Genomic DNA, 14,282 nt, shown 5'->3' on the forward strand with positions numbered 1-14,282 from the left:
GTTTCTGGGTCAGCAGCAGGGTATTTGTATAGAAATTTATGAGAATCTGGAACCCTGTAGTATCTGTCTGGCAAAACAGGTGCAGGGGGTAAATAGTCAGGAGACAGGCTGGACTCTGAAAATACATCGTCTACAATGTCTAGAACAGGTGGAGTAGCAAGAGGTCTGTGTTGAGGCAGTAAAAGAAAGTCTCTGAGCCTTTTCTTAGATTCTGAGTAATTTTGGCTCTCCCAGTGAAAATGCTCCCTTATGGTGTGCAGGGTTTCCCCAAAAGAATAATCCTCAGGAGGAGAAGCTGAAGGAATAGATTCTTCCGCATTAGAATCCTCATAGGGAGGAATAGAGTATCCCTGTTTTGAAGAGGAGTCAGAGGAAATGGAAACCTGATCAGAAGAATCCTATTCTGTGTCTTGCCTAGGCCTCTTATCAGGAGGGGGATGGGAACCCCTGATCAAAGTAATTAGGTCTTCGGCCATTTTAAGCATCTGTTTCTTAGGCATGGAAGTCTGTCCAGGAGAATGCTGTACTTATTTCTTTGTCTTTAAAGCTGTTTTAGTCTTTGCCTTGGAAGCTGAGGTTGGCTTGACATACAACTGTGTAGGTCTGAAAACACCCTCTGAAGCTGATGCCTGCTCAGCGGCTCCGGACCCACCTGAGGGAATAGTTTCCGAGTGTCCAATACCTTGAGTATCCAGAGGCCTAGTTGTCTCCACGTGGGAGTCGGAAGTGGCCTGTGGCTCTGAGGTAGCGGGCGTCAGGGGCTGCGAAAGCGCCTCACTGAGAACTGGTGAACCGGCGACTGGCCTAGCGGAGGCCTCGTCGTCGGTTTTGGATCTCGGATGCTTGTCCTTTTCCTTGCGCTTTTTATAAACTCTGGTCGTCGGCTGTTCCAATGGCATTATATAATTAAACCTTCGGCCAAAGTAATGAAAAGCAAAATCGCACCGATGCTTAATAGTGCATTGGTTAAATCTAGCACAAAACCGACAGCTAGCAACGTCATGGTCAGGGCCTAGGCAATGAATACAGTAAGAATGAAAATCCTTATGAGGTATTTGCTTCCCACAAGAAATACAATTGTTAACTTTTTCTGACATCGGTCTGGAGCAAGAAAAAAGTTTCCCCAACGGGGTACTTGAATTTATTGAAGACTTTGGATCTGAAATTCGATTTCGAAAATCTCAGGAGTCGGCCGACCGGCACTTGCGAACTGCTTTCGCTTTGGGCACTGCGCGGCAAGAAAGACTGAAGAAAATGGCGTCGGCTGCATCTTTTATACCCCTGACGTCAGGGAAGAGGCGACAGCAACCGACGCCGGACCAGGACTTTGGAATTCAGGCCGACTGTGGGTAGCTGCCAGCAGGATAACCCAAGTGTAATGACTGCAACAGTTTAACACAATGAACATCTGACTACTGTGCCCTCTGGACAATAAAATGCTTACACTTGCAGTCCTTCTGTGCTCTTCCTAACTCAGATAACCCAGGCAAACACCTACTGCCACTAAATGAATAATCCTGCTCCTCCTAATGTAAAAGCACAGTAGGAGTGCCCAGAGTGAAATGCTAGCCAATACAAACAAACTTAAGGAAAGACAATTCAAGATAACAGGAGTGTACTTTAAACAGCTTATAAAAGTGTGATTACTCAATAAAAGTACTTTGCTTCATTGAAATGAGCCAAGAGTCACTCAATTGTGTCGAATTTATAAAGGCATTAAAAATGAGGTAAGATGATTAATAAGCCATCCAGCCTATTAAAACAACTACATGCAGAAATCTCTAGTGTGTTTTCTCAACCTATACAGACCAGACTACCACCCACTGCTACTAGACAGAAAATCCTGGCCTCAATGTAAAAACACAGAAAAGAGCTTACTAAAAATACACAACTTTTGAAGTCAGACCAAGTAAATTGGTGGAACAGATAATGAGAAGCAAAATGCACTTTTTTCCAAAATAAGTACAAGGACAAACAAATAAATAATTCAACAAATCAACAGAAGTGTAAAAATGGAGGAGCTTATAAACTTCACTTTACAGTAAGGGTGGGCAACTTAAAAATCACCAAGTTTAAAAAAACAGATCAAGGAATGGGTGGGTGGGTGATAAAAACAACCTGCAGGGAATCCCCAATAGTGCTTGTAGTTTTTGCAGGCCTCGAGTCTTACCGTTTCTTCCTTTATACCATAACTACTCTGGTATGCAGGAACCAAGTGCTCATATACATACACAGATGAGATCAGTTACAGCACCTTGCATGACTGCGTACATTATCAAATGTTTGCTTGTGGTCAAATAAATTAACAAATATACAAGTAATGACCTAGAAGTGTATTTCAGCTTGCAATGTACTACATGCTGTGTCTCAGATTCTTGTGCTAAGAGATTGACAAACATCCAAAATCAGGAACAGATTTTACATAAAGGTCTTGCACATTCAGAAAATTGCCATCACAGCAGGTTTTGAGTTAGCATGCATTTTCTGAAAGTTATGAAGTCTGAAACTCGCGTATCTGTCATTTAGTGATTGCAGTCCACAACACTTTAGCAAAAAGCCATAAATTTTACGAGGAGCATACCACAATTGCGAGAAAAAATTAGGGATAGTTGAAAACTAAAATGAACAAACTCCAGGGACCAGGCTGTCCAAAGAACTAGCCTCATATGAAAAGTTAACTAAGGAAAGAAAAATCAAAAAAATTAACAGAGATATCATGGATTACAAGAGAGGACACCCTTTTGATATCCAGAAAGCTGTTAGATTTGATGAAGCTAACCCTGGTTTGGCTAGAAGCAGAACTAGAAAAAGACCCAGATCTATTATTAAACACCCTGATAAATCTTACACCAGTACCTCGGGGGAGGAGTCCTCTTATACTGACAGTGAGAGTGCACTTACACATGAATCTCCTATGCGTAAAAGGTCCAATTCGAATATCCCTTTAGACAAAGGGGAAAGCGGCGGGGGGCCGCAAACATAAATGTAGGAACTGGTACAGAATCAATGGAAGGGCTGATAACAACCCTACTCAGACAATAGCCACTAACTATCAGAATGTACTGAATCTGTCTGACACTGTTTTAACAGATGAACAACAAAATTTACTAAATAAAGGATTGGGTTTTGTACCAATGAATACAATACTGTATCTGATGTCATGAACTTTTTCCGCAACCTTAATCTGAAAATATTTTTTTCAGATGAAAATGTATCTCTCTCTCAAAGAACTTCTGACTTCAGATTCCATAAATCCCAATTTCAACCACCTATGAATAAACATGTGGCCATATTCCAACAGTCTGTTTTACGTGACCTACATTTTCCTCAGTCAGAATCACATATCACAAAGGAGAATATTAGTATGTCTGAAAAAATGGCTCTAACAGAACTTAGAAATAATCAGAATATTGTGATATTACCTGCAGACAAGGGCGGTGCAGTGGTGATTCTTAATATGAATTATTACATCAATGAGGGCATGGAACAACTGTCAGATAGAAAGTGCTATATGCATATGGGCATTGACCCTACTAAGAGTTTTAAAAAAGAAATTGATTAATTTCTTAATTTGGCGGTTGAGGAAGGTATTATTACTTCAAACACAGCCCAACATCTTACAGTGACAGACCCACAGAAACAAATTTTGTACCTACTTCCAAAAATTCATAAATCTATTTCTAAACCACCAGGCAGTCCGATTGTTGCAGGTATTGGCTCACTCACTGAACCACCCTCTGTGTTCTTGACAGCACAATTAAAACCACTATTGAAAGAAGTCAGAGCTAGAATACAGGATACAACTCAATTTTTACAAATCATACAGGATACCCAATTGGAGCCACATTGGCTCATGTGTACGCTGGACGTTAAATCCCTAATACACTACTATACCCCATTGGGCGCGGTTACAGGCATTACAATATTGGTTGGAGAAGACAAACCTTTACTCACCTGGTTTCAATACCCTCATTATCTGTATGGCTGAACACATACTTAATAAAAATGTGTTCTATTTTCAAGGGGAATGTTACTGGCAACTACAAGGAACTGCCATGGGCGCATCTTTTGCTCCCATCTACGCCGATCTATTTATGGCTTATTTTGAGGAATGCCTCATATATAATCCATTACATAATATATATATATGGTGGAAATTGATATATGGCGTAGATACCTAGATGATTGTTGGATGGTGTGGCGTGCTGACCCCACATATTTACTTGAATTTGTTGAATATCTCAATGGTAACATCTAGGGGATACAGTTTACAATAACATTTGATTTACAAACAATTGACTTTCTTGACGTAACAGTCTATAGAAATCATGACCATACATTGAACACAAAAATTCATAGGAAATATCCACAATATAATACTCTATTACATGCATCTAGTATGCATCCATGCCACACCATCCGCAACATACCTAAAACACAGTTTCTTAGGATTAAACACATCAGTTCCACCAGGATGGATTTTGAGGAAGCCAGGGCAGACCTTGAGAACAGATTCTTGGAGAGGGGATATCATTCCTTTGATAGCCACTTAGCTAGTACATGGTCGGACAAGCAGGACAGGAATACCTTACTCAAATACAGGAAGTCATCACAAACTACACAGGAACCTACACTTAGATTTGTGACCACATATGGGAGAAACCATAATGTCATCAGGAATATTCTGGATGCTAATTGGAATATTTTGCTGGCTAATAACCATCTCAGGCAAATATTGGGACCAAAATGTCAGTTCTCGTACAGAAGGGGTAGAACACTAGGAGGTATATTTTCACACTACAAACATAAGGAAAGTGGAGGGGCTAAGTACAAACAGCTGACTATATTAGGTGAACAACTTTTGGGTACATTTCCATGTGGCCACTGTTCATTTTGTAATCAGGTAAGCAAATTAAAGCAGTTCAGTAGTGCCAACATGAGTAGGGTGTATGATCTTAGCGTCTTTGATAACTGTTCAAGCACTTGGGTTGTATATCTGGCCACATGTCAATGCTCGGCATTTTATGTTGGGCAAACATCACGTTCACTAAGAATTAAGATGGGTGAACATAGGATTGATATTAAAAACAGAAAGGATGCCAACACCTTATACAGACACAACATTAAACATCCAAAAGCCAAATTTATGTTCATTGTTATTGACAAAATCACTGGAGACAGGAGCAATATACAAGGTTGGCACAGTATCCTTAACCACAAAGAAAAATATTGGATTATTCATTTAGGGGCACTCTTTCCCCCAGGACTTAATGACCATCTATAGAACCTAACACCCTGGTACACACCGAAAATAAATGATTAAGGATGGATTCATCCAGGTTAAACGAGTTTAGAGTGTTAGAATATTACCCAACACGTTGCACTATTAGTGCATGCTGCGCAATTCGATGTTACCATGGTGCATACCTTTTAAACTTGTTGCTCTTACAAGATTAACATCATGTCAAGGGTTTTTTCATATGACATTCATTTTTTTATGAGACTATAGTAATTATTTTGTGCTTTTTTTATATATATGGTCAACAAAAAAAGTTTTATATATATGGTCAACAACAATGATATTACTTATACTATGGATGTCAAAGGATTATATGATGAATATATCCTTATAATGTATGTTTGATTATTTACCTCTGACTCATACCTACGTAACGGATACTTCAGTGAATATTGTTGTATATAATTTGTTTATGCATAAATATGCACATACCGAGTTTTTATAGCATATTTACATATTCTTGCCTTAACATATTCATAAATGGTAATTTAATAATTATGTTACATACTATTTTGTATATATCGCTAATAATCTTTTGGAGTTATTTTGCCAAAATAATTGTTCAACTATTTTCTTTTTTTACTTTATTTTTTTACTTTATGCGTAAGCATATTATTTAAGTACTTTTTCTTGGAGAAACAAACTATTGTGTAATTTGATTTAATCAGTTTAATATTATCTGCCTATCTGTATATAAATGTAACTTATACCTTAGTTATTATGTGGTAATAAATATTTTTCATATTATTTATATATTAATTTATGTTGAATTGGTGAACCTGTATTTTGTCATATACTTTAACATTAACTATGGGGCTGGACCATACCATTGTTAGTCATTGGTTGGTGACATGTATAAATATTCATGAGTTTACTAATTAAATTATATGCCAGTTTCACTGAAGAAGGCTGCCAAGCCGAAACCGGTTTGAAATTTAACGTATTTTTGTTTTGTGTTTATCTTCTAAGAAATAAAAGTATTTGACTGTTTATGCTGGCCTCTTGTGTTTACCTATAGTTGAAAACTAAACCTTCTGTGCTCAAGCACGTGTGCGCGCACACACACACACACACACACACACACACACACACACACACACACTATAAAAACTTATGTGGCTGTGCACCTCAGGTATCTGCTTGAGATCAAGAGAATAAATACATTTCATTTAACTGCCCAGAAAGGTGCTCACCTCAGTCCTGTCAGAACCACACAGTGCAATCTACTGCAACTTCCCTCTCAACCTCTTAGCTCAAGAATCAGAAATGATAAAAAGATAAAGACACCGATTTAAATATTTTTCTTGTACACTTAGATGGTTGTTAGAATAGCAAGCTCTGCATTATCAATCATTTCTGACATCACAGAAGTGAAAGGGAAAAAAAAGAAGTTATGTATTCAGCATAACATTCCACCTGTGTTGCTTATTTTCATTCTTCCTCAACATATGGGTTTGGATCTGATCCCTCAGATCTGACTTGGCCATTGCAAAAGCTCATGACAACCAGAAAACTCTCGAGCTACTCCCTTACCCACAATGCACCAACCCGACATACCTCAGATCTTGTTTGTTAACAGCAGAAAGTAGTACTGAAAAAACAGACAGACGAGACTATGTCTGAAGTTATGTTCCAAGGAAGTGGCTTAATCAGAAAAAACACTCACTCTTCCAGGAGACTTCAGGACAGGGGGTTGATGACAGGGGAGTTAAGGAAGAATGAAAATGGACAACTTAGCTGTAACGTTATAGTGAGTACATAACTTCCTTATCTGATGTTGTCAATTTTCATTCTGTCCTCAACATGTGGGAAAGAGTCCCCAGCTACCTACATCCCCGGATGGACTCAAGGTGGGACATTCCTGACCACCATTTAACCAAATGATGCTCTTACCCCTGGAGACCACTGTGTGGGGAGTAGATCAAGTAGCTGCAGCAAAAATGCTGTCCAAAGAAGCTCTAGATTGGAAGAGTGATGAAGTAGCTATGGCTCTAATGGAATGAGCTCATAACAGTTTTGATAAGGTAATGCCCAATTTGTTGTATATATATATATATATATATATATATATATATATATATATATATATATATATATATATATATATATATATATATATCTATATATATATATATATATATAAGAAATACAATCCATAAGCCATCACGTTAGTGTAATTTCAGCAACAGGTTTTCCTAGTTTTATGTCTGAAAAAAATACAAATAACTGATCGGTCTGATACTTTCTGTTCTGTGCAGGTAAAAACGTAACTGCCTGTGGACATCTAATAAATGCAATGTGTATTCACTTTTGTCAGAAAATCTGGGGGAAGAAAACCAGCAAATTGATAGATTGATTTAACATTAGACTCCAAAACCACTTTAGGGAGAAAGGAAGCATTAGTTCTTAAAGTGACCCTGTCTTTGTGAAATATCAAACAAGGCGGTTATGAAGACAAGGCCTGAATCTCAAATTCTTCGTACAGAAGTAATGGCTATTACAAAAATTGTTTTCCAGGAGAGATACTATAGTTCACATTTAGCTGCCAAAGGTAGAGTGAGAAGCTGCTGCAAAACCAGATTAAGATCCCATGATGTGGATCTCCAAAATGGGGACTTAGAAGAAGAGTACCTCGCAAACTAGGTTATGCATAGTCTACGGGAGGCAACAAAAACACCTTCAAATCCTGTGTGAAAATTTGAGATCACTGCTAGCTGGAACTTCACTGTGGATGAGCTAGCTCCACCTCTAAAAAGTCTAGCTAAGAACTCAAAGATACTATGCAAAGGGACTGAAAATGGAGCAATATTATTCTTGTGGGCCCAGTAAGCAAACATTCTCCATTTACTGGAGTAGAGTTTGTGCGCTGAGGATTTATGTGAAGATAAAAGTATGTGACGGACTGGAGAGGTGAACATAGTGTGTCTGGCTATTAATGGAATTGGAAAAGCCGGGCGGTCAGCCTGAGGTTCAGTACGTCTGTATGAATCATGCCTGTCGGACGAGACAGGATGTCTGGAGGAGGATCCAGAATCCACTGTTGGTAAAGTAAGTGAGGCCAAAGGAAGGAGAACCAAATCTGTCAAGGCCAAAAAGGTGCAATGAAGATCATTTTGTCTTCAAATGGCAGCTTTCTGCAGAAATTTGGAAATTAGCAAGACTGGTGGGGTGGCATAAAGAAGGCCAGGGGGAGCCAATCTTGAAGTACAGAATCTCTCGGGGACTCCCCCTGAGGGGGAATCAGGGCAAAGTAACTACTGCACTTGTTCTTTAGAGGAAAAGCGAAAAGATCGCAGCAAGCATGGCCCCACTGATGAAATATCACATCTGCAACATCTTTGTTCAGAGACCATTCATGAGGTAGAAGAATACACCTGCTCAGCTTGTCTGCTGAACTGTACCTTCTCTGGAATGTGCATTCTAATGAGAAAGTGGTTGGATGAGATCCCCCATTGCCACACTGAGTCAAAAACGGGTAAGATTTGGTCCCTCCTTGCTTGCTGATGTACCAAACTAATGACATGTTTCTTGAAAGGCCTGCAACGCTAAGAGCACCACTCTCATCTCTAGGACACCAATATGCAAATTGGCATTTTCAGGGGACCAAGTGTCAGACTGTTTTCCTGAGGTAATGCCCTCCCACCCTAACTGGGAAGCGTTTGTGGTCACTATGGCCTTTGGCTGACAGGGAATTAACGGACGGCCTTGCAGAACCTGTTCTGATTGAATCCACCATTTGAAATGTTTCTTGCACATCTGAGTAATGCACATTAGGGTTGACATAGGTTGATAAAGTATGGACACTAAGGGACTCTGGCTAACAAAGTTCGCAGATGACTGCAAACTGGGAGCCATTACTGAATCCCCAAATGATGTGGATATTCTACAAAAGGGCCTTACAGAAGCAGATGCTTGGTGCCAGAGCCATGGGCTCAAGCTTAATGCCAAGAAATGTATAGTTATCCTCTTTGGGAAAAACCATGTACCCATGAATTACCACATAAGTGGCAATACACTAAATACCGAAAGTGTGATGACAGACTTAGGGACAAAGGAGGACAGTGGTCTCAACTTCGATAACCACATCACCACAGCAGTCAGGAAATCCTTCTGTGTGGCACACCTCATCACTAAGGGCTTTTCATCCAGAAAAAAGGAGGTCATTGTCCCACTGTACTAACCCTCATTAGACCCATTATAGAGTACAACGCCCCGTTTGGTATGTACCTCACAAGACATCTGCAACAGCAGGAAAGGCTGCAGAAATACCTCACTAAAAGAATCACAGGCGTAAAGTAGATGCCCTAGGATGACCATCTAAAAAAAACTCCAGCTACACTCTGTGGCATATCGTCTACTCAGAAGTGATCTCTGCTTAACATACAAGGCCATGTCAAACCCTGAGCTGTTGGACATGCTCCACTTAAAGAAATCCCAATCCCTCAGAGCCACACACTCCAGGGATCTAAACCTTGTCATCACAATGAACAAAACATGCTGGAGGGATAGGTTCCTAACCCAGAGACTCGCCATACTCTGGAATAGACTGCCCATACATGTCAAGCAGAGCGCCTCCTTGGCCTTCTTCAAAAGGAATCTTGACGACTGGATGGGAGATAGGAAATTCACCCCGGGGATCACGTCAGTCGCCCTGCTAGACAGGGGTTCAGGTAAGTAAATATTGTGAGAAGAAATATCCAGGGAATTGTTATGGCTAGGCTTGTATAGGCCCTAGGGCCAATAGCTTAGTACCAACCTACGAACCACTGCATGGCTAGTATCCATTGTAGAATTCTCATATAAAACCTGGCTAACGGTACTAGAGAGAGTTATTGCCTCTGCTATCGATCGTTCAGCCTGAAGAACCAAACAGACAGAAATTTTGGTGCTACAGATTATTCTCCTGACCTGTGCTCATTATATTTGAACTCTTAGGAGGCATTGAAGCAATCATTAACTTTGAGATGAACAATAGTCCTATAAACTCCAACTTCCGAGTAAGTTCCAGTTAAGACTTTTTGTAGTTTATGGTTATCCCCAGAAAGGAGCATGTCTGAAGAGCCTGATATCTTGCCTCTATTACTTGATGCCTGACTTAGCGGTTATGAGTCAGTCATCTAAATATGGAAACAACTGGAATCCTTGCATTCTTAAGTGAGCCGTTACTACTGCCATACATTTGGTGAACACCCTGGGGGCTGTGGTGAGACCAAAGGGTAGAGGTCTGAACTGGTAATGACTGGCTCCCAGCCAGAAGTATAAATACCTTCTGGACCATCTGCTCTTCTTTATGTGATAGTTGGCATCCTAAAGGTCTGTTGAGCACATCCAGTCATCCCTGTCCAGATGGGAGAATGGACTAAACCCTTGACCATCTGAAACTTGGTGCATTGAACTGCTTTGTTCAGGTTGCTGAGATCCAAAACTGGTCCACTTTCCCATTTTCTTTCGCATTAAAAAGGACCATGAATAAAGTGCTGGATTCTATCTGGTCTTTTGGGACCTCTTGGATAATTCCTTCCTAGCAGCTTTTGTATTTGAAGTACTGCTCGTTTCCTCTCACTGGGTGGAATATCTAGGATTTTTATTAAGACTGGAGGAGAAAAGGGTATTATATAACCTCTGGAAATTATTCACTGCATCCATGTATCTGTTATCGCTAGCCAGGCTCCCTGGTGCAGGGATAACCAACTCCGGATTGCCTCCAAATAGGGACAATCAGGCCTCCTTTCAGAAGCGCTGGAAGGGTCTGTCGAAAAAGGAATCTCTGGACCCTTGCTTTTGCAGGCCACCTCTGCCACAAGGGTGGCATCTACCACTGGAGTCCCCCCCCCCATCCCTCTGGGAACCTCCTCCACGTGTCCTCGAAAGGACCCTGGGACTTTTTGAACCACATTTTCCCAGTGCCTCATTGATTCCTGGAGAAGGATCTTTGAGGCATGGAAAAATGTACACCCACGACAAACAGGGTTTTCCCATCTTTTTCAAACATGGATAAACTGTCCTTACCTTTAGGGCCAAATAACGTACCGTCAAAACAGGCACTAATAAACAAATACTTGAAGGGCTTTGAAAAAAATCACACAAGTGCACCCAGGTGTGCCTCTTAATGGAAAAGCCGGAACCCGTTGCCATTGAGGTTCCTTTGGCTGTGAGTCAGGAACCCTGTAATATCTGTCTGGCTTGCTAGGAGCCGGAGGTAAGGAATCTGAAGTAATGCTCGATTCCGAAAACATATCAGCAATGTCTAATACAGGAGGTACGGCTAAAGGCCTATGCTGAGGGAGAAGAAGGAAATCCCTAAGCCTCTTTTTTGATTCTGAGAAATCTTGACTCTCCCAATGAAAAAGTTCCCTCAAAGTATGCAAGGTTTCTCCAACGGAATAATCTTCAGGAGGAGATGCAGATGGGATGGATTCATCTGCATCTGAATCCTCATAGGGTGGTATAGAAAATTCCTGAACAGAAGAGGAATCAGAAGAAATTGAAACCTGATCTGAAGATTCAGAATCAGTGTCTTGTCTAGGCCTCTTATCGGGGGGGGGGGGGGGACCCCTGATCAAGGTAATCAGGTCTTCAGCCATTTTGATCATCTGATTTTTGGCAGAGGCCTGAGCATGTGGCTCATGCGTTGGTTTTTCAGCCTTAGAAGTTGCTTTGTCTTTGTTTTTGAAGCTGGCTTCAGTTTTATATAGAAATGCTGTGGCCTGAAGACACCCTCAGAAGCCGGTGCCTGCTCAGCGGCTCCGGACCCATCCAAGGGAGAGACATCTGTGGGTACAATACTTTGAGAATCTCATGGCGTGCTGGACTCCACATGGGTCTCGGTAGAGGCCTGCGACTCGAAAGTAGCGGGTATCAGGGGCTGCAAATGTGCCTCACTGGGTACCGGCGACTGGCTTAGGGGAAGCTTTGTCGTCAGTTTTGGACCTCGATGGTCTGTCTCTGTCCTTTTCTTTGCATTTTTTGTGAACTCCGGTAGTCAGATTGCTATCCAACGACATTTCAGAGTAGTTAAATCCGTTTCCAAAATATTTTGAAGCAAAGATATACAGACGCTTAATAGTGCATTGGTTAAATCTAGCACAAAACCGACAGCAAGGCACGTTATGATCTGGGCCTAGGCAAGGAATACAGTACAAATGAAAATCCTTATGAGGTATTTGCTTCCCACAAGTAATGCAATTACTAACTTGTACTGACATCGGTATGGAGCAAGAAAAAAAGTTTCCCCAACGGGGTAATTGGCTTTAATTGAAGACTTCGGTTCTGAAACTCTATTTCAAAAATTTCAGGAGTTGGCCGACTGGCACTTGCGAACTGCTTCTGCTTCGGGCACCGCACAGCAAGAAAGATTAAAGAAAATGGCGTCGGCCTCCTGTTTTATACTCCTGACAACCTGATGTCATGGAAGAGGAGACAGCAACCGACGCAGGACCCAAGACTTTGATATTCCGGCCGACTGACAGCAACCTGCCAGCAGATTACCCAAATGAAATGACTGCAACAGTGAAACACGAAGAACATCTGTAGTTTCTGGTTGCTTGAGAGTTGCTATTAAAAATTGGCCTAACTAATACCATACCCTATACTATTTGCTTAGTTTGTCTTGTTCTTAGGTTGGGGAGAGAGGGAATGTTTTCCTATCTTCCTTTTTAAAACTCTAAAATCATAATGTTTCTGCTGGGGGGGGGGGGGGACAGAAAGTGCAACACATTAAAATCGTACTGTATGTCTTAGATTTTTTTTTTCTGGTTGCTTGAGTTCCGGTTAACTGACAATTTACTGACAATTTACTGTATTTGTGAGTTTCCAAACACTATTTTTGCTTTATTCACTTTTTAATCTATATTTGTCTTAGATTTTTTATATCGATATTGATATTCCTACGACAAGTTAGGCAAATTAAAATACTTTGTATTTATACAAAGATGTGTTCAAACGACTTTTGACAAAAAGTCTTTGATTTGTTTGATTTCTTTCTTTTATTTTCTAAATTACAAATGCTTCTTCTGAACTTACAAAACAAACACAGGCTTAAAAATTAAAGCAGCAAGACTGTCTTACTCTCAGCACAGTACAATGAATAGGACAGATATTACACTCCGTTACAACATATTCACAAAACTGCATATGGAATTTGCAAGGATTTCAGAAAATGATTTGTAAATCAAGTTTTGGAAATGGTCTTTTTGTGCATTTACATTCATGCTGAAAGGTTCAATGTAAGAAGCAAATGTTAGTTATAATACATCAAGTATTCCCAAGCGAACACTAAAAGGACTACACTTACAGTAACTCATAAAACATCACACTTCAAAATGTTCTGATCTACAGGTCAGCTATTGCAAATTAAGTATTTGCTCAAATACACTACAAATATGTTAAGAATCAAAGAAATAAAGAATAATTACCTAGTTCCTCAAGAGATGGCACCCCATACTTCTCATTATGGTTCTCAGAAATATTTGTCCTACATCTTTCCATCTGCTCTGGTGTCACTGTTTCTACTGGCTTTTTTGGTAGCGCCATCTTGCTTATGATGGTCTGAAAACGTTTATACGTAAGAGGAGGAGAGTTTCCATTTAACTCTATTATTCTACGAAGACAAAACAGAAACTCAGAAAAAAAAAGAACACACACAGGACACACAAACATTTACAGTACTTGGAAAAAACATGCTACCAAGCAACAGTCACGATTCAGCTATTTTGACTAATCTCTCAATTCAGAGCAACTTCTACGGTCTTTCCAAGCAGGCATAAAAAAAAAAGTTACGTACTCACCACAACGTTCCAAGTTTGTAGTCCATCTCGCCCTACATTCTTACATATGACTTGGCCGATTACAAAGCTCGAAGTCCCTAAGTTGGCTCTTGGCAAGGCCCATAATGCCCAGATCTTGTTTGCTGTTGTATATAATAGTGATATAAATATTTCCACAAGGAAAAACAAAAGATGAAAGGTCTCCAACTCTAAGGAAG

The 14,282-nt window shown here is 40.3% G+C and overlaps 1 protein-coding gene across 2 annotated transcripts in view; it reads right to left on the minus strand.

The window, feature by feature from the left end:
* CRY2 (cryptochrome circadian regulator 2) overlaps nt 1-14,282 on the minus strand; it is a 526,322-nt gene that overhangs the window by 434,426 nt on the left and 77,614 nt on the right. For both annotated transcript variants that reach the window (XM_044082571.1, XM_044082570.1), the window contains exon 4: nt 13,714-13,898. In XM_044082571.1, coding sequence (XP_043938506.1) covers nt 13,714-13,898 — 185 coding nt within the window. The remainder of the gene's footprint in view (nt 1-13,713; nt 13,899-14,282) is intronic.

The sequence above is a fragment of the Protopterus annectens genome, chromosome 9.part0 (assembly GCF_019279795.1).
Source record: "Protopterus annectens isolate FY-2018-M chromosome 9.part0, PAN1.0, whole genome shotgun sequence".
In the NCBI taxonomy this organism is placed as follows: Eukaryota; Metazoa; Chordata; order Ceratodontiformes; family Protopteridae; genus Protopterus; species Protopterus annectens.